Raw genomic sequence first — 22,069 nt, forward strand, 5'->3', positions numbered from 1 at the left:
TTCAGTCTGAAGAAGGGTTTTGGCCTGAAACGTTGCCTATTTCCCTCGCTCCATAGATGCTGCTGCACCTGCTGAGTTTCTCCAGCATTTTTATCTACCTTCGATTTTCCAGCATCTGCAGTTCCTTCTTAATTATTAACTACTACCAGTTACTTTTTGTCCCATGGACAAATTTGAATCCATATGTCTCTTCAATACAACACTTTAACTACCAACATAATTATATGTTTCACTTAATATTTTCTGAAAGTCCATACATTCAATTGCAATATCCTCATCAACATTATTTCATTAAAGATATTTATCAAAAGCAATTTGTACTTTTGACAAATCTAGGCTGGCTCGTATTTATGACCCCGGGTTTTTCCAAACGCAGTTGATTGTCTTGAGAAAACATCTCAGGAATTTTCCCACCAGCATTGAGCTTACTGGTCTAGTGGTTGCATGCTGTAAGGTGCTATGTGGAGAATTGTGTATTAATTTTAGACTTTCAGTAGCTGCTTTGGAAAGGGTTCAGAGGAGGTTTAGCAGAATAATGCCTTGGTTTAAATTCCAATGTGGAATATTTTGGAGGACCAAGAAACCAAGAACCAAGAACTAGAGGGTAATAGCTAGAGAGAAGTTGGACAAACTTGGATTATTTTCTATGGAACGCCAGAGGTTGAGGGCAGACCTGATATAGGCATGGACAATATTGACAGGTATAGTGTATGTCTTTACTATCACCACACATGGCCTTCGCTCCATCTGTGCTTATTCCAACACATAGCTTCCAATCACGCTTGTTTTGTTGCATAAATTCATCCATAATGTTAAAGATTTCTTCACCAGTTGTATGTTCTGGCAAAGGTTGGCAAAATAAAAGGTCATCATGAAGTTTCTCGTGGAAAAGTGTTGACTCGGTTATTTGAACTCCGGAATGAACCACTGGTTTTTCTTAATGAACACTTTGAATTGAAAAAATGTTTACAAGACTGGAGATAGTTCTGTCAATTAGCATATCTGGCAGACATATTTTCTATTTTAAATAATCTTAATTTTTCACAAGGCAAGGAAATTTCTTTATTTCACGTTCAAGATAAGGTGAAGGCCACAGTGGCTAAATTGAAGTTATGCAAAAAGCGAGTTGTTAATGGAGAAGTGGACTCGCTTCCATCTCTTCATGAATTACAGACAAGTTTGAGCGAACAAGTTGAAGACGGTGCGATGACTATTATAACACAGCATTTACAGAGTTTACAGATGAATCTAGAAAAGTATTTCCCTGAATTGGACATAGATATTGAGTCAATAAGATACCCATTCAACATCAATCAATCAGTGCCATACGGTCTGTCACAAACAGAAGAAGAACAACTTTTGGAACTAGCTTCTGATGGATTCTTAAAAAACAAATATAAAGAGAACACATTATCTTCATTTTGGTTACAAGCACAAAATGAATTTCTAGATTTGTCAGAAAGCCCTAAAGTTCATTTTTCCATTTCCAAGCTCATACCTGTGTGAAGTTGGATTTTCGGCACTTGTGGACATTATGACGAAGAAGAGTAACCGCATATTAGATGTCGAACCGCAACTGAGGTTGAAATTAACAACAGCGCCAAGTTTTGCCAAAATATTTTCCCAATATTTTTAATATTTAAAATAGAAAATATGTCTGCCAGGTATGCTAATTGACAGAACTATCTCCAGTCTTGTAAACATTCTTTCAATTCAAAGCGTTCATTAAGAAAAAACAGTGGTTCATTCCGGAGTTCAAATAACCGAGAACACTTTTCCACGAGAAAATATGAAGCAATTTCATCCTTCATATTGATGATAAATTATTTTAACTAAAAATTTATTTAATGGATACTTTATCAGTTTTATTCTAGTAATTATACATTATATTGTAGAAAACTTTTGTTTACATGCATGCCTTAATCGAAAATAAAAATGTATGCAATTTTTATCGACTTTTACAATGAAATACGATTGTTTTCAATGAGGGGAACAAGATGCTTAGGAAAATTTACGAAGGGGTACATGTGTATCAAAACTTTGGGAATCATTGTCGTAGAGGATGATTTGTCACCTAACCTCACTGATTATGGTCTGGAAGTGGAGGATCCAGTTGCAGAGATGAGAGCTGACTCCAAGTTCCACGAGTTTGGAGATGAGCTTGGATGAGATAATTGTATTGTAAGCTGAACTGTAGTCTATAAATACAATGTAGGCGCCTCTCTTACCCAGGTGTTCCAGCAATGAGTGTAGTGCCAGAAAGATGGCAGCAGGCGTTGTCCTGTTGTAACGGTAGGCGATATGCATGGCATGTTTTTTATACAGAGGGTGGTGAGCCCTGAAACATGCTGTTGGGGTTGGTGCTTGAGGCAAATATGAAAGTGGCATTTCAGAGTCTTTTGAATAGGCATATGGACATGGGGGAATGGAGGAATATGGATTAAGAGCTGGCAGGTAAGAGTTGGTCTTAACATCATGTTCGACACAGTCATTGTGGGCCAGAAGGCCTGTTCTTGTGCTGTATTGTTCTATGTTTTATGTTATAATGCAAAACACAATTGGTTCAGTGATAGAATTCTTGCCTGCCATGCGGGGGGACTGGGTTTGATTCCCGGCCAATGTAACACTAACATTTTGGGGCAGCACTGTGGCATAGAGGTAGAATTGCTGCTTTACAAGGCCAGAGACCCACTTTAATCCTGACTACAGGTGCAGTCTGCATAGATTTTGTACATTCTCCCTGTTTTCTTCCTTTTTCTGGATGTTCTGGTTTCCTCCCACATTCCAAAGGCGTGCACGTTTGTAGGCTAATTGGCTTCTGTAAATTGCCTGTAGTGTATATGATGCGAAACTGGGACGATGGATCGGTGGTCAGCGTGGACTCAGTGGGCCGAAGGGCCTGTTTCCACACTGTATCACAAACTAAATTAAGTCCATGGTAGTGCAAGAGATGGGTTGTTTTATTCAAGACCTTGATAGTTGTAGCAAAGTTGGTGTTTCTGTACCTGGGGCCTGGTGGTATGCAACTTCAGGCGTCCGTACCACCTGCCTGATAGTAGTAACAAGAAGAGGCATGGCCCAGAAGGTGGGAATCCTTGATTGCCTTCAGCAGACAGCACCACGCGCAGATGCTTTAGATGTTGGGGAGGGCTGTGCCTGCAATGGACCAGGGTTTGTCCACCATGCTCTGCAACATCTTTCATTCCTGTGCATTGTGTATTGCTGTGCAGGGCCAGAAAGCAGCCAGTACAAGGAAAAAGGGAGGAGGAGGAGGAGCCCGAGGGCGGGCGGATGGGAGGAGACAGCTAGAGGGTTGAGGAAGGGGAGGAGACAGCACGGGCTAGCCAAATTGGGAGAATTCAATGTTAATGCCATAAGGACGCAAGGACCCCAGACGGAATATGAGGTGCTGTTCCTCCAATTTCCGCTGTTGCTCACTCTGGCAATGGAGGAGACCCAGGACAGAGAGGTCGGATTGGGAATGGGAGGGGGAGTTGAAGTGCTGAGCCACCGGGAGGTCAGGTAGGTTATTGCGGACTGAGCGGAGGTGTTCGGCGAAACGATCGCCCAACCTACGCTTGGTCTCACCGATGTAAATCAGCTGACATCTAGAGCAGCGGATGCAGTAGATGAGGTTGGAGGAGATACAGGTGAACCTTTGTCGCACCTGGAACGACTGCTTGGGACCTTGAATGGAGTCGAGGGGGGAGGTGAAGGGACAGGTGTTGCTGGAGAGGTACATCTGGAGAGGTTTGTTAGAGTATTCGTTGACTTGCAGAACCTTTTTAAACGTGTCAGAAAGTAGAGGCGCTAGAGCATATTTTTTATGATTGCATTGTCGTCTGTCAACTTGTAGGTGGAATTAGAGCCATACAGTTAGGAGTATAAAGAGAGTATAGTAGGGAACTGAGGATGCAACCTTGCAGGGCACCACATGTTGAACGTTGTGAAGGTGGTGTTGTAACCGATCCTCACTTATTGTGGTCTGTGGGTCAGAAAGTCAAAGATCAAGTGGCAGAGGGGGAACCTGATTCTTCAGTGCCGGTTACTAAACTCCAACTCCCCCTCCCATTCCCATACAGACCTTTCAAGTAACCCTTATTTTCCCTCTCTCTCTGTTCATCCCCCACTAGTGCTCCGACTAGTTTCACTGTCCTCCTGATCAATTTTACTGATTGCACGCCTCCTTGTCACCTTCCCCTCAACTAACAATGAACCATTCTACATTTCTTTCATCATCGTCTGCATTGATCTGTCATTTTCACACCTTACTCTTACATATCTCTAGTCACCTGTCTCTCAGTCTGAAGAAGGGTCTCGACCAGAAACGTCGCCCATTCCTTCTCGCCAAAGATGCTGCCTGTACCACTGAGTTACTGCTGCATTTTGTCCCAGAGTTTGGAGATGTTTGGATGGGGTTATGGTGTTAGATACCTTTCTATAAGATCCCCCCTCAATCTTCTAAATTCTAGTGAGTACAAGCCGAGTCTATCCAGTCTTTCTTCATATGAAAGTCCTGACATCCCAGAAATCAGTCTGGTGGACCTTCTCTGTACTCCCTCGATGGCAAGAATGTCTTTGAATAACTAATTTGATTATCCTTTATTGTTACATACCATGTACTCCAAGTACAAAGCAAACAGCTGATTCAAATTTTTTTTCTCTTTTGATGTTTGTTGAGGATAAACTCATCTGGTATTGTTGTTCACCAGAACACTGTCTAAAAGATGGGCCTCCTAACCCTTCTCCCCATTTATCTCCAGTCCATTTTCTCAATGATTTATTTTACGACGATAATCGCATGAACTGAAACCTAATTCCATGCATGAAGTCTGCATAGCCATCTTAAACAATTGGACAGTAATTGTTGCATATTGTACACTGGAAACCTTGTGGGATGGCCATCACCACATCTGCTATCACTTTCATACGATAGAATCCATCACATATATTGGATGCACTCTGAAGTCGATAAGGTTACTTATACACTCAATGCATAGAATCAAACACTTAAGTTTTATTAAATCTCTCTACTGCGTAACTGAGACAGAAGTAAATACAAAACTATACACTTGGCTGAAGCAGTGGGATTTAAGAAAGTAGAAAAGTTTCATGTTGGGAATTTCAAACCATGGTACTTATAATTGTTAGAATAATGGTTTGTAATACAGGTGGCTAATGCAGGGCTGAAGGAACATAATTCCTGAAGGATTATAGGGCCGGATGGATAAATGTCGCCATGTTAGAGACTTGATAAGGATGCAACTCTTATAGGCTTTAAGGATAGGAATTAAGTGAGGGACAGTAAGGACTAGAATGACAAGTGTGCAGGACAGTGCAAAACAGATGGACAGTGGACTTTGTGATCATCTGCACTTTACAGTCAAGGGGTGACAGATCCATAGCTCAGGACAAGAGTAGCAGTGGCAGAGACAATGAAATGGAAGAGTTGAGATGGAGATAGAACAGAATCATCCTTGAATCATCCTTTTGCAGAAACAGAAACAAACCATTGGATAAAGCCAATTTTTATTCGCCGAGTGCGGCGTTATAAATAAAATGATTATTTGTTTACCACAGGTATATTTAAAATGTGTCATAACCCAGATAATGAAATGATTGTTCAGAAGTCATTCAGAGTTCAAATACTATTTGGTTCGAACAAGTACTCTGTCATTTGCATAATGCCATAAACATGACTTCTCGACAAAAGGAAGATTTAACATTTTTTGAATAATTTGTGAGGCTTTAAATATTTATTAAATATTTTAAATGCTCATTTATTGAAGTTTGTTTAATGATTATGGCTATACAAGCAGCTGGGCAGCCTTAGAACAACTGCAGAAGTTACTAACAGCTGATCCACTCCAACACAGATATGAAACTGAAATTCCATTGCCGGTCTGGAATTTGCAAATCCTTTTAAGACAAAGGTGAATTGAAGTAAGTTAGGAATGCCATATAAAAGCTGGCAAATTATTTGATTCCATACATGGTATTCTGATACTGAACTGTCATGGACGTGAAAGATAAAATTAGCCTGAATATCTGCCAAGATGTTCTGATCCTGCATCAGTCTCCCATTGTGGTGCACAAATCTGTTGAAATAAATATAAACCCTCAATATCTCAGAATTCCTTTATATTTTAGAGAAATACACCCATGTTGGTTGACTAATGCCAAAATCTGAATTAAAAACAACTTGTTTTTTTGTATTCTTCATTCTTATGCCATATTTATTATACTTAGAGTGTTATACTTATATTTATGTTATTTCTGTTGTTATCTTACATTTTAAAAGATTTTAGAGCAGATTATTGTAGATCTCCTTCTGCAGTTGTATAGGGCCCTGGTGAGACCACATCTGGCGTATTGTGTACAGTTTTGGTCTCCTAATTTGAGGAAGGACACCCTTGTGATTGAGGCAGTGCAGCGTAGGTTCACGAGATTGATCCCTGGGATGGCGGGACTGTCATATGAGGAAAGATTGAAAAGACTAGGCTTGTATTCACTGGAGTTTAGAAGGATGAGGGGGTATCTTATAGAAACATATAAAATTATAAAAGGACTGGACAAGCTAGATGCAGGAAAAATGTTCCCAATGTTGGGCGAGTCCAGAACCAGGAGCCACAGTCTTATAATAAAGGGGAGGTCATTTAAGACTGAGGTGAGAAAAAACTTTTTCACCCAGAAAGTTGTGAATTTATGGAATTCCCTGCCACAGAGGGCAGTGGAGGCCAAGTCACTGGATGGATTTAAGAGAGAGTTAGATAGAGCTCCAGGGGCTAGTGGAGTCAAGGGATATGGGGAGAAGGCAGGCACGGGTTATTGATAGGGGACGATCAGCCATGATCACAATGAATGGCGGTGCTGGCTCGAAGGGCCGAATGGCCTCCTCCTGCACCTATTTTCTATGTTTCTATGGTTGATATCTAGTGTAAGATAACTAGAGTGAAATTGATCAAAATCACCCAACATCTACTCTTTCTCATCTCCTGTCCCAAAAATTCAAAGCTAACCAGCGTTGGATTAAATAGTTACTATGGCCCTTTTTTGCCTGGTATTCCAAAACCCCTTCAATGAGAACCTCCACAATAGCACCAGCATTTGATGTAACAGTTAGTGTAAAACAAAGGGATCATTTTTCATAAGTGCACTTATCCGTGTCCAGAACTCTCAGCTTCATTTGCTATGGTCTTTGTTCACCAAATGGATTCTCCAAGAAATACATCATTTTAACCATGCCATTTTAGTAACCTGAATCTAAATGGATGAAGTGGTGTTTTAATCTGGAATCATTGGATCAGTAAGAAGTTATACTGTATTGCTTGAGCCGGCCTTGACTGAAGGACAGCCACACCTTATATAGTAAGTGCATGAATCGACCCTTCTGAAGACAATTTGAGGTTTTAATCCAGGAAAGCTTGAACTGTCAGTTCAAAAGAGATATCTTAAGGGTGTGAGCATGGTTAAATGTGCCAGGTATTACATGGTCATGAAGGAAGATGCCGTCATTGCTATTACTAACATTGTTGTATTTTCTGGATGGGAGGCCACATTCATCTCTGAGTGCATCACTGGGGGAGAGAGAGGTTGTCTTATTATAGAAGATTAATTTTCTTAAATAAATTGTATGTTTCTTGGAACATCCAAAGTTCTGCTAACAATGACCATTGTAGTTTAGAAATAGAGATTTAATTTTCCAGACCGTAGTAAAGATTCCACAACACAGGCACAGATGGGAGGTAAAACAATATTTCTTCCTCACTGTGAACGTTTGTTGGTGGTGTTAGTATTTCCAGATTTTCCGGGATTCTGTTATCTGGCTACTTTTTTTTATCTTATTCTTTTTTATCTGATCCATTTCCTCAGAATTGAGGATAACTTCTGCTGATGTTTTGTGGTTTCTGAGGTGTTTAATGAGATAAATGTGGGCCCTGCAGAATTTCACAGATGAGGCAGACGATGCCTGATGGAGTGTAGGTGGGTGGAATGTGAGGTGATGCACTCCTTTAGCTTGTGCAGGCCTACTGTGTGCACCTAGTGAATCAATACATTAAGTATCAAGTTCTTTTAAAAGGATGTAATATTTGTATTTCCTGACTTTCTTCTCATGGTCTCTCAGCATCTTATGCCCCTGTCTCACTTAGGAAACCTGAACGGAAACCTCTGGAGACTTTGTGCCCCACCCAAGGTTTCCGAGCGGTTCCCGGAGGTTTTTGTCAGTCTCCCTACCTGCTTCCACTACCTGCAACCTCTGGCAACCACCTGCAACCTCCGGGAACCGCACCGAAACCTTGGGTGGGGCGCAAAGTCTCCAGAGGTTTCCGTTCAGGTTTCCTAAGTGGGACAGGGGCATAACAAACAAAACATGTTTTTCATATAGAATTACAGCTGTTATTCAAGCAAGTGTGTAGAGCACACATATATACTAAAACAAACCTTCAAATTAATTGTGCTGTTTGAATGAGAGTTATTTACTCCTGGATGGTGACAAATCCTAGCTTCTCTGCAAATAATGTCAACAAACAATAATGGTATGACTTGTATAAGCTACACTGATGTATGGAATAGATCAAAGTTTTGTGACATTAGTGAAAAATGCTGGTGAAATAGAATTACTGTTGAATTATTTGATTTGAAGAACGACAAATACATTTGTGACAAAATGCAACTTTAAAAATGTTATTTGAAGTCTTTAGTTTCAAATTATCTGTAAGTCATTACTTACAGAAAAAGAGCAATGGACTGGACTAAAACTAAGTGGGTGTTTTTTTTTAAATGTGTTTGCCCATTGGTGATGATCCACAGGACTAACAGCTTTATTGTGAGATTCTACTATTAGTGGACAGAGAGATATAATTAAAACAGATTGGTGATTTTTTTAAATATTCAAGTTGTTTAAAGTTTAATCATATAATGTGCAAAGATAAGTGAGGTGTGGACACCATGATTATTGGTTGGCCCCCTGGGATGTCAGGACTTTCATATGAAGAAAGACTGGATAGACTCGGCTTGTACTCACTAGAATTTAGAAGATTGAGGGGGGATCTTATAGAAACGTACAAAATTCTTAAGGGGCTGGACAGGCTAGATGCAGGAAGATTGTTCCCGATGTTGGGGAAGTCCAGAACAAGGGGTCACAGTTTAAGGATAAGGGGGAAGTCTTTTAAGACCGAGATGAGAAAAACATTTTTCACACAGAAAGTGGTGAATCTGTGGAATTCTCTGTCACAGAAGATAGTTGAGGCCAGTTCATTGGCTATATTTAAGAGGGAGTTAGATGTGGCCCTTGTGGCTAAGTGGATCAGGGGGTATGGAGAGAAGGCAGGTACAGGATACTGAGTTGGATGATCAACCATGATCATATTGAATGGCGGTGCAGACTCGAAGGGCCGAATGGCCTACTCCTGCACCTATTTTCTATGTTTCTATGTTTCAGTAAATCTGTTTACCTGGCATTTCTTAATATCTGTGTGTGAGGTCACATAACTGTGTGTGAGGTCTATATTTTTGTTTTTAATGAGCTTTATTTTTGCCTATGTTTGACCTATAAACTTCACTGACATGTGAAAAAGCTGGACACCTAGAATTACTTTCGACAGTATTTCATTCCTGAGAAAACCTATCAGCCTTTGGATTAGCCAGACAAGTATTCCTATCACATACAAGTCAGAATCTCAAACACAACCAGAGAGAATACACTCCTTTAGTAATCAGCCCGGCTTCTCCACAATCCACTAGGAGGGTGGACCTTGTTGATGGCATGCATAAAGCTGTATCAGCTGCAGGATTGGCAGTCATTTCCAATGATGTCAGCTACAGAAGTAGTTTATAGACATGCTGGAGTGTGTTGGCTGTGCTGAGAGAATTTGAACTTCAAAGCTTATAGACAGGGGGAGTGGGTTGGACTTTGTAGCCGGTGGGTGAAGATCTCGAGAAGGGGACATATTGATCTTTATTATATTTTGCAATGTTTTAAAAAATGTACACTGTTTCCAGATAGAAGTTCATGGTATAGCAAGTCATTGTCCGTACAGAAAAACAAGCTATTCCAAGCCATGGTTCTGTCTTTACTGGCTTGATGAGTGGAAAAAAGCCTTTATCGCACCATTCGGTGCTCAGTATGTTTAACATGAATATTGCCATCAATATCATCACCCAGGGCCTTCCCTGCTGCCGGAGACGGGTGAGTTGCACTTTGAGTTACTTAAAACTGCTATTAATATTGCTCAGCAATAACCACGCAACTTTATTGCTGTGTTCTTTTTTGATAAGAACATTAAGTGTTATGTAGCTTCCTTAAATTACAATTCAAAAGATCAAAAGATCCAGTTTAGCATTGCACTGGTGCTTATTTGTGTATAGTAAGGATATCTAGGTTTTAAATTAAGCTGTTTTTTTGTCATGGATGGATTCTATACTGTGGTCCCTGTTAGTGACTTTACATGTAAAATCCGTACTATTAGTAATGCTATTGAACATAGGAATATGTTTAATATCATCTGATCAATATAAAGTTAACAGGCTGAAGAAGGTCACTATTTGTATTTATGCCAATTCACCAAACTAATGGAGAAACCAACAATATCTAAGTGGAAGACACAAAAAGCTGGAGTAACTCAGCAAGAGTTACAATATCTAAGTGAAGATACAAATACATTTGCCAATAATAAAAGTAATCTTTTTTTTCATCCACTTGCTTCAAACTATGCATAATTCTTGGAACTAAGAAACAGTCATTTTGCAAAACTTTTACTTAACTGTAGATGTTGTAATTATCAGAGTATGATGCTCAGAGGAATACCCTAAACATGTTCCATGTTATTAGTCACTGAATCTAATGTATTTTTGGTGGGGAAGGGGCATTAATACATTTGAGAGTGTCTCCTTATTTGTCTCCTTCACACGACTAAGAATTATATTGGTATATACTGAATATGGACATTGAATATAAATATTTTCATTGAATATCTTTGGAGTTATTATTGTTTATCCGATATATTTTAAAAGCAAACTCGTTATAGATATTACTGTGGCACAAAAATGCAAAGATAAACTTAATTAAAAGATAAACCTTCAGTCTGAAGAAGGGTCTCGACCCGAAACGTCGCCAATTCCTTCTCTCCATTGATGCTGCCTCACCCGCTGAGTTACTCCAGCATTTTGTGTCTACCTTAACTTAATGTCAGCTCAGACATGAAGCATAAAGCTGGAAAAGACATGTTAAATAACATTTGGCATGTGTTTCATGGCAATGATTAAACATTTGTTCACATGCCTTTTAAATAAACGTATTTCCTGAAAATATGACCAGAATTTGCAACAATTGAGATATATATTGTTATGACTGATCACAATACTTCTATGCTATTTTTACCTTCCTAAAAGATGATTATTTTAACATTGACAATTATTTGTGTTAGAAATGTGTTGCAATTTTTTGTTAATTATCAATCTGATCTAGTTTAAATTTCAGTTTGCTATAGGTAAGAAGTATGCTCTTACAGTAAATAAAATTAGTATAGGAATGGTAGGAAAGATTTGAATAACATTAGATACATAAGAGATTTTGAAATACATACGTCTAGGTAAACCTGAGCTGCACTTTAATATGAATCACAAATTGATATCAACTATACAACCATCTGCACAACATTGCTGATATTCTCTTCTATTAATAACCTGTATTAGGAGATCTTGAGTATCCCACGATACATTATAGCAGCTGGCAAAAATAGTTGCGTTTTTTGCATATCTTTGCAGAACAGTGGGAAGATGTTCATATTGCAGTGAATTCCACTGTTTATTCAAATTAGCAACATCCATTTAACCCTGCCTAAATGTCATTACTTTTAAAATTTGCAATATCCATTTAAACCCGCCTAAATTTTGAATGATGCATGCGAATAAATGGGTTCATAGAACTAGGTACAGTAAGCTCATACTGGGAATTGGCAGGTTCAAAGGTGTGAAATATCACAAATGGCATGATTGGAAACATTTACTCAGAAAGAAGTACCATACTTAGTTTACTGAGCCAAACAAAATGATGTTGATGATCATTAGCCAATTGTATCCTAACTATTTTAGCAATGAGTTAACATGTGTATTACTGTATAACAGTTGGTCACTTGGCACATCAGTAAAGCATAACACTTCAAACCTAAAGGGGCAGTCTTACTTAAAATATAACTTTTAAAATTATATTATTTGATGTTTTGGAAGCTTGATGTTCTTTCATGTTCCATTCTACCTAAACAATCTATCCACGGAATAAAAACTTTACCCAGCATGACATACCTTACACAGTTATGCCATGCATGTGTAAAAATATAAATAGTTTTAAGACTTTTAAAAAAGATTTCAGATCAAAGCTAATATGTACAAAGCAGTATCTACCTAGAGCCTCGTCAATCTTAATTCTGATGTGTGGTTTATGAAGAAAAGTGAAAATTAAACAAAGGTTCCATTTACTATTCCATTCTATTCTTAAATATTAACTACATACATAAAAGCATAACATGCTGGAAAAACTCAGACAGCAAACAATGAGAAATTGTCTGTTTTTCTTTCCAGACATCCTGCTTGAGGTATTGAGTATTCCGAGTATGATTTTAATTTCAGATTTTCAACAACTGCAATATTTTGCAAAATAAATTAGCCGGTCTCAGCTTCATGCAACAATAAATTGTTTAGAACTTTGGAGATATTAGAAACTGCGAATGCAAAGTTTTGTTTTGTGCAACATCATCTAATTACCACAAAATTGAACTCACTGTTACTTCCATCTTGTTTGCCCATTATTTAAATTGTTGAATTGATAGGGGAGTAAAGCATCTAATGACTATTTTTAATTAAAACCAAGGGATTAATTGATATTTTCTAATAGTTGCTGAATAGGCTTCAATTCAATAAGCTTATACAATGAGTGGCTGGACTACACAATTTAGGATGGTATCAGAATCTTATGAATTAGCTACTTAAATTGGCAAGAGCCTCCCTCGTTTAGTTGAAAGGGATGGGTTTAGAGCAGAATAGTGATCCTGCTGGAAATGCTTGTAACCATACCAGTGGAACCATTTCCAAGATTTGTAATTTTCAATATAAAAATAGACAATAGACCCGCGGTCCAGGCATAAGCTCAGGGGCCACCGCACCTTTGCGGTTGCAGCTCCTAGACTGTGGAACAGCATCCCTCTTCCCATCAGAACTGCCCCCTCCATCGACTCTTTTAAGTCGAGACTTAAAACTCATCTTTACTCTCAAGCCTTTCTTGACGTCCTCTGAGGGAGGGCTATATGTATGTATTTATGTATGTACTTAATCTATGAACCACTGTTGTATAGCGTTAGTACCTCCACCAATGTAAAGCACTTTGGTCAACGAGAGTTGTTTTTTAAATGTGCTATAGAAATAAAAGTGACTTGACTTGACTTGACAAAAGAATTAAAACAAATAGCCATGAGCAGCAATTTCTCAGTGGCTTTCTAGGTTTTGAGTTTTAGTTTTGAGTGCAGCTCTGAATGGGCCACGGATTGTTAACTCCCATTTTAGTAACATTGAAGATGTATTAATCAGATTGTTAGAATGGGCATGATGTCAAGGTTCAGAATTGTTTTTGCCTGATTCCTGCAAGAAGTTGCATATTTGGATTGTTGTTGGGAATTGCATCTATCTTTGTCGTGATTTGCCTGAAGAAGTTGAACCTGGTTGACCAGCTGCTTCCCCTTACACTTGAAGAATAGCTTTCCAAAGTGACTCTAATACCTAGGAATTCCATCACAAAACATCAGAAGAAATTTGAGCGAAACACAAAATGTGGGATTAACTCAGGAGGTCAGGCAGCATCGATGGAGGGAAATGGTAGGTAATATTTTGGGTCAGGAACCTTCAGACGGATTGTATTAGGGGGAGAAAGTGAGGAAGAAGGCTGGGGGTGGGACAAAGCCTGATACGTGTCAGGTGAGGGAGGGGGTTAGTTTGACAAATGGGTGAAGTAAGTGACAAAGGCTAGAGATGTAAAGGGGTTCAGCCTCTTCCTTTCCACCTATATCCTACCCTGGCTTTACATTTTTACCTCTTCCCCTTATCTGACGCCCTATCGCCTGTCTCCTTTTCATCTCTAGCCTTTGTCCACCCATCTGCCAATCAACCCCCCACCCCCCCACTTGTATCCACTGATCCAATCAAGCTTTGTCACACCCGACCTATTTTCTATCATTCTCCTCCCCCACCCACCCCCACCTACAATCAGTCTGAAGTCCCGACCAAAATGTTGTCTACTCATCCCCTCCCTGCCTCGCTGAGTTACTCCAGCACTTTGTGTTTTGCTGAATGCTCCAACATCTGCGATTCCTTGGGTCTCCATCAGAAGAATTTTAATAATAACCAAGTGGCTAATATTCCTACAAGACCAATAAAATGTGGGAAATTTCATGATGTGCAATCCTGATCAGTAGTATTGCTTTTTGATGTGTCTGCCTAACCTAAGTCTGCCACTTCATTAACCAAGAGAGGCTTTTGGTCTGCCTACTCCTTTCATAGAAATGCATACCAGTTACTCCAGCATTTTGAGCAGAACGTTTTTATAGGTTCAAAAAAACTGTTGCAGATTAGGAAAAACCCTGGCTTGTAAATTACTGTTTAGTCATGAAATTACTGCGTTTAGCTAGGCTAATCTCAGTTTCCCAACACAGGACATAGTATATATTTCTAACATTAACTCAGAAATATCGGTGGTGAGCAGATTGACGGTCAGTATTTTTTACAAAGTAAGAGGGATTAGAACATCAAAGAGAAAGGGATAAGTGACAATTGACCTTAAATTGTTAACAAATGCCTATGATAAATTTTACTGAACCTAAAAAGAACACCAAACAAGCCTTACATAAAGTAAACTGATATTCAGCTTTCATGTTTGTTAAACAGTTTATATTCGGCTATGAAAGGCTTGACCGTAATAAATCACGTAAAACCAAGTGAAAGATTTTCAGATATTTGAACAATGAAATTCACTGCAGTGGAGTACTGACATAACAAAACTATTGTCAAAATGTGCTGTGTTTTGGATGAGAATTTTAATTAAAGAGGGTTATTAGAGTCATTCAGCATAGAAGAAATCTTCGGCTCAACTCATTCATGCCAACCAAAATGCCCCATCTGCCCATATCACTCTAAACATTTGCTATCCATTCACAGGTCCAATTGTCTTTTAAATGCTATTATAATATAATACCTGCCTAACTACTTTCTCTGGTCTGAAGAAGGGTTTCGGCCCGAAACGTTGCCTATTTCCTTCGCCCCATAGATGCTGCTGCACCCGCTGAGTTTCTCCAGCACTTTTGTCTACCTTCGAATTTCCAGCATCTGCAGTTCCTTCTTAAATACTTTCTCTGGTAGCTCATTTCATTCGGTTCTTTCCCCTCTCACCTTCAACCTATGTTTTATGGTTCTTGATTCCCCTTCCCTGGGTAAAAGCCTGTGTTACTCCATGTTTCTAGTTTGATGGCACCTGAGCACTCCACTATTGATCCCTTCAACAATATCCATGTGTCCCATATAAAGGATCTCTGGAAGCTTTACCAGTTAACGTACCCAAACCTGACTGAGGTGTTTTTATGTGTGACCAATGGGACAGTTTCATCCAGCCTGTGCATTGTTCCTCAGAATAGGATTTAAATTCTCTAAGCAATGTTTCTATAAACCCTGGATAACTGCTGCTTTTTAAATGTTACACACAGCACCCATATCTGCATCTGCTCATCTGCCTCAGTAGGTTATCACCTGCTTCCAGGTTACTAGGAACTGAACCCACTGATGAAGAAGACAGTTGCTGAGTTGAATTTCAGAGCAGAATGGCTATTTTTGGGACAGAAAAGCAGGGCAGGTATATTATGTGAGATAGAAGAATATTATTCCCAGAATTAATATCACTAAACAGGTAAAGAAACCTATTCTGGAGATGTAGCTGTCTCATCAACTCAATTATGCATTGTGCAGAAGAAAAATATCTAAAATATAGCACACTGAGAGTCAGCATTTCGGACAGATTTCAAAATAGTGTTCAACCAGCTAGAGTTTCTGTGTCAGTATCCCCAGCCTCCATCTCCAGACATTGCACTGGCCCAGACAGCTGCCCCTCTTCCCGGATCCAATGACTCTGTAAAAAGGCAGATATGTGCATATCTTGTATCAGATGAATCCCATCCCTACCCTTCTGGCAATGGGACAGCTTCCAACACTGTCCCTTCATCAACTAATACCTTCACACGTCGCCTTCTAACAAAAACAGCTCCAGAACATTTAGACAATTCGTGGCATGTCGTATGGCACAGCATACATAGAAACATAGAAAATAGGTGCAGGAGTAGGCCATTCGGCTCCTTGAGCTTGCACCGCCATTCAACATGATCATGGCTGATCATCCAATTCAGTATCCTGTACCTGCCTTCTCTCCATACCCCCTGATCCCTTTAGCCACAAGGGCCACATCTAACTCCCTCTTAAATATAGCCAATGAACTGGCCTCAACTACCTTCTGTGGCAGAGAATTCCAGAGATTCACCACTCTCTGTGTGAAAAATGTTTTTCTCATCTCGGTCCTAAAAGATTTCCCCCTTATCCTTAAACTGTGACCCCTTGTTCTGGACTTCCCCAACATCGGGAACAATCTTCCTGCATCTAGCCTGTCCAACCCCTTAAGAATTTTGTAAGTTTCTATAAGATCCCCCCTCAATCTTCTAAATTCCAGCGAGTACAAGCCGAGTCTATCCTTCATATGAAAGTCCTGACATCCCAGGAATCAATCTGGTGAACCTTCTCTGTACTCCCTCTATGGCAAGAATGTCTTTCCTCGGATTAGGAGACCAAAACTGTACGCAATACTCCAGGTGTGGTCTCACCAAGACCCTGTACAACTGCAGTAGAACCTCCCTGCTCCTATACTCAAATCCTTTTGCTATGAATGCTAACATACCATTCGCTTTCTTCACTGCCTGCTGCACCTGCATGCCTACTTTTAATGACTGGTGTACCATGACACCCAGGTCTCGTTGCATCTTCCCTTTTCCTAATCGGACACCATTCAGATAATAGTCTACTTTCCTGTTTTTGCCACCAAAGTGGCACTTTGGTTTTTGCCACTCCTGGCCATTTTCACTGTTTATTGGTAAATTTGAAAGAGTTAAGTGAAGAGTTGGCATCATGTTCGGCACAGACATTGTGGACCAAAGAGCCTGTTTCTGTGCTGTGTTACTCTGTGTAATAAAATAAATACAGTGGGCTACACAACTAAGACCTAGTAACCCAAAACGATCAGCCTTTGAAACAGAATGTAGAAAAAGAAGTAGAAACTCTACATATCAACATGCAATATGCTGAGATCCTAATGTGTACTTTGAAGATAAAATCCTGATTTCTCAATCATTTTTGTGACAATTATGACTTTGGCTCTGATTGTAGGTAAGGAATTGAAATGGATTGACTGAAATCTTTGCAATTTAGTGTTGTATATTTGTAAAGTTATTGTTCCTCAGTATAATTTCGCAGCTTCTAGTCTGCCTTTATATAAAATAAAGTGGTATTTAAAAAAAATTATTTTAAACCTCTGCAAGTTTCATTTGCTGCACCTTTGTAATCCCTTGTTAAATTGAGTGGTTTATAACCCAGATCAGGCTCCCTACTAATTAGGTAAATTACTCAAAAGTGAAATTACAGTACTTCTGTACTTCTTTGGAAATTGTGTAGAGAATTGTCGCCAAGGTTGTGGGAGAGCCAAGAACTGGAGTTGTTCACGTGAAAAACGAAAGCAAGCGCTAATTGCATAATATCTCTCCCAGTGAAAGACCAGTGTGCCATTCATACCAACATCACTAAAATAGATAATCGGGTCACTATTATTAATACATCATTGTTATTGTCAAGAGAATATGGGAAGAAGGCAGGAACGGGGTACTGATTGCAGATGATCAGCCATGATCACAGTGGGTGACGGTGCTGGCTCGAAAGCCGAATGGCCCTTGTCTATTGTCTATTTATGGTAGCTTGCTGAAAGTAAATTAGCTGTCCATGAAGTTACCCACATTTGACTACAGTTCATGGGGCATGGTGCACACCAGGATACTTTGAGGTTATAACAGTGCCAGATTAACATATGATTTTACAGTCATTGATTCATGTCGCAGAGGAGGTGTGAAGTGCCACTCAGGGGAAGAAATCCATGTCCAGTGACCAGTGAAGGACCCACTGGAATCCACTAATGCATATATATCACACCAGGAGAATACACACTGCCAAAACTAGGTAGTGCTGGGGAGCTAACTGTAGCCTTTCCACACTTTCAGAGGAGGCCTGGGATGAGTTTCAGCTTCAAACAACACATGCACTGGGTCTGGTTTTGAAGGCACTTTAGCCAACTTTATGCAGCATCGATCAGGGAAATGAAAATATTCCCAAGATTCTGACAAAATGTGTCAAACAGTGAAACAGATAACAAAATGTTCTCTTTTTTTTCTCAGGACTGGTGAGCTGGGAGAGAGAGTGAGGAGGAGTTGTGGTTGTGGGGCAACAGGTGGGAGAGAGAGGAGAATTGCTTTTTGGGAGAGAGTTTGGAGAGAAGGATCTGTGGTGAAGGAAAGGAGCAGAATATGTAAAGAAGGCAGGGGCCATTTGATAGGCTGCGTGAGAATGGGCGGTCGGGGGGGGGGGGGGGGGCGGTTGAGAGAGGGAGAGACTGAAGGAATTGAGACTCAGTGGTTGAGGAGAACAAGGATTAGAGTTTTTTCGGATGAGTAGGTTAAGGTGGGGTGAGGTGGTAGCGGGCATCCTCACCAAAGTTGAATGAATCTATTTTCTCGGCTACTTTATTATACTTTTCCTGTGGAAAAGAAAAAAAGAATAATGTATGATTCCAGCACACTTGAAGCTGGAAACAGCTATAAGGGCATATGCACCAACCCTGGAAACTGCAGATGACGTCAAGGAGAATTTCTGCTCTGACCTTGGAAAAAACCCTGGCCTATTTGTTTCAGTGCCAGCTTCCAAAAAGATGCAAACCTCTGGAAAGTAGAAAGCAAGGAAAAGAGTAAGAAAAAACGTGTCTAATGGAATTATTCTCCTGACAAAATGCTTGGACATGACCTTGTCAAAACTAAAACCTTGTGGCATCACAGGGACAAGTACAAGACCCCATGGCAACACCCTCGATCTAGACACAGGCAGGCAGCTGTTAGATTACGTCATCACCTTGCACAACAGACCTCAAGGAAGTCAACACTACCCACAGCATTTCAGGTTCCATTGATTGCTAGACTAAGCACCACCTGATCAAGACTATTTTCATCGGCTTGGTCTCAAAGCAGCAGAGTTAACAGAAATGCTGCTGCAAGACAAAAGTTTCTTAAGTCATTCTCAAACCCAAAGGACTGCCTAAGAGAATTTAGACATTTGCCATGTGTTGCTTATGGATCAATATAATATCCAGTAAAAAAGACTGAAACAATATTGTTTGCTATTTATGGGGTTATAAAAGGTTGACTATTGATTTTAACCATGAGGTTTAGGAGCAAATAGTTGATTATCATTTAGTTTATTCACAAAAATGTAGGAGTAAATCTATTTGCATCCTTTAGAGTGCACATTATGAAACTTGGTGAATCGTAACTCTTTTGAGCATTTTGTGAAGCCTGGTGTATATTAAAATATTCACCAGGAATTTAAAATTTATGTTGCAGAATGCAGCCATAGAGAGCCTAGATATTTATCTAATACATATAGTTTTGTTAATTTTTTATTTGTTAAATATAAAAAAAATATAAAATTTAATAAATAAATAAATAAATAAAAATAAAAATAGAGAGAGTACAGAGGAGATTTACTAGAATGTTGCCTGGGTTTCAGCAACTAAGTTACAGAGAAAGGTTGAACAAGTTAGGGCTTTATTCTTTGGAGCGCAGAAGGTTAAGGGGGGACTTGATAGAGGTTTTTAAAATGATGAGAGGGATAGACAGAGTTGACGTGGAAAAGCTTTTCCCACTGAGAGTAGGGAAGATTCAAACAAGGGGACATGACTTGAGAATTAAGGGACTGAAGTTCAGGGGTAACATGAGGGGGAACTTCTTTACTCAGAGAGTGGTAGCTGTGTGGAATGAGCTTCCAGTGAAGGTGGTGGAGGCAGGTTCGTTTTTATCATTTAAAAATAAATTGGATAGTTATATGGATGGGAAAGGAATGGAGGGTTATGGTCTGAGCGCAGGTATATGGGACTAGGGGAGATTATGTGTTCGGCACGGACTAGAAGGGTCGAGATGGCCTGTTTCCGTGCTGTAATTGTTATATGGTTATATGGTTAGTCTCCTGTTCAAAAATTGAAAGGCGAACTTTAAAAAATTTACCTTGATATCAATATATAAACATTTTAATAAGATAATATTTTGATAATCAATCATGCAGGGGTAAGGATTGTGTGCAGGCAGATTAGAGTTGGTCTTGGCATCTTGTTCGGTACAGACATAGTGGGCCAAAGGGCCTGTTCCTGTTGTGTCCTGTACTATGTTCTGTTAACTGTAACACTAAGACAAAGAGCTAAGAGTATTTTATAAATGCTTACTATGCTGAAGCAATTTATTTAAATGATTAGAAAAATATGTACAAGTTATGTCTTTGATTTTATCCGTTTAAATTATTTTAATGCACAAAGCAGCTATGAAACTGGGTCAAACATTTACAAACTGTGCGGTATACCAGTGACAGTGTATCTACCAAAGTGTCAGTGCAGAACTTAAGTCAATGTGGATCATAAAAAATAACTTTGTATTTCCACAGTTCGCTTTTATTTTTATTCACCAGTAGATGGAGTGTGTCATTTAATGTTAGGTTAAATGTAAAACTGACATTGTTTCCATTGCATTACTTCAATGCTTGATTTCTCATTCATATTGTCGGCCTCTGTCATGGCACTGGTATAAAATGATTTCCAAACAGAACTGATTTTGATATTATCATTTCAATCAAAGTCTACAGTTGGATACCCATGCCTGGTCATCACTTTCACTTGGTCTGGCTACTGCAGTCATGGAACTATTGGTAATAAGTTTCTTACAAATAGAAGGAAAAGGCCACCCAGCCACTTGAGAGGGACATGTTGTTGTCAGTGATACTGACGTTATTTAATTTGTACCGTGTGATCCCATGCAAACCTCATCACGATCCATGTGTGTCCATGTAGTTACGTTGGAATTAACTTTGCACCACATTCAATGTAAAATAATTTCTTTACTTATTGCACATAATGACAATTCCTTTTCATTTGCTTAATGTTTAAAAGTATATTAATCCCTGCCTTGAATACATTCAGGAATTCAACCTCCATAGCCAATTCAGGACTCTCCAAGGGAAAACTGTATCTCCTCCTGTTTCTAAATAATTGACCCCATTCTTGGATGCTGATTCTGAACATCCTTGTCAAGTGAAACATCTGTATGTGAGCACAAGCCTTATGAGTATTTCGCACTTTTCAATGAGTTCATCTTTCGCTTTACAAAACTCAAGAGTAAAAGCCCAACCTGTTTAATGTCTCCTCACGTACACAAACCTACCACCTTCACAAGTATTTTCTTCCTAAGGTAGCAAGTCCAGACCATATTCCAGATGAGGTCTAATCAGGGCTCTATACAATTGGAGCACAACACTGCTATACTCAGTGTTATACAACAGTGTTATACTCAGTGCTATACAACAAGTAATCCTCCGTCATATTCGCCACCTCCAACGTGACCCCACCACTCGCCACATCTTCCCATCTCCCCCCATATCTGCCTTCTACAAAGACCGCTCCCTCCATAACTCCCTTGTCAATTCTTCCCTTCCCTCCCGTACCACCCCCTCCCCGGGCACTTTCCCTTGCAACCGCAAGAAATGCAACACTTGTCCCTTTACCTCCCCCCTCGACTCCATTCAAGGACCCAAGCAGTCGTTCCAGGTGCGACAGAGGTTTACCTGCATCTCCTCCAACCTCATCTATTGCATCCGCTGCTCTAGATGTCAGCAGATCTATATCGGTGAGACCAAG

The 22,069-nt window shown here is 39.6% G+C and overlaps 1 protein-coding gene across 2 annotated transcripts in view; it reads left to right on the plus strand.

Annotated features, from left to right (window-relative positions):
• Window positions 1–9,852: 9,852 nt before the first annotated feature.
• LOC116970880 (F-box/WD repeat-containing protein 7) overlaps window positions 9,853–22,069 on the plus strand; it is a 118,257-nt gene continuing 106,040 nt past the window's right edge. The window contains exon 1 of one of the 2 annotated variants that reach the window (XM_033017518.1): window positions 9,853–10,189. In XM_033017518.1, the coding sequence (XP_032873409.1) occupies window positions 10,085–10,189 (105 nt within the window). In that variant the 5' untranslated portion in view covers window positions 9,853–10,084. The remainder of the gene's footprint in view (window positions 10,190–22,069) is intronic. The other variant, XM_033017510.1, reaches the window with a different exon arrangement.

Source organism: Amblyraja radiata, chromosome 1, assembly GCF_010909765.2.
Source record: "Amblyraja radiata isolate CabotCenter1 chromosome 1, sAmbRad1.1.pri, whole genome shotgun sequence".
NCBI classification, from domain to species: domain Eukaryota; kingdom Metazoa; phylum Chordata; class Chondrichthyes; order Rajiformes; family Rajidae; genus Amblyraja; species Amblyraja radiata.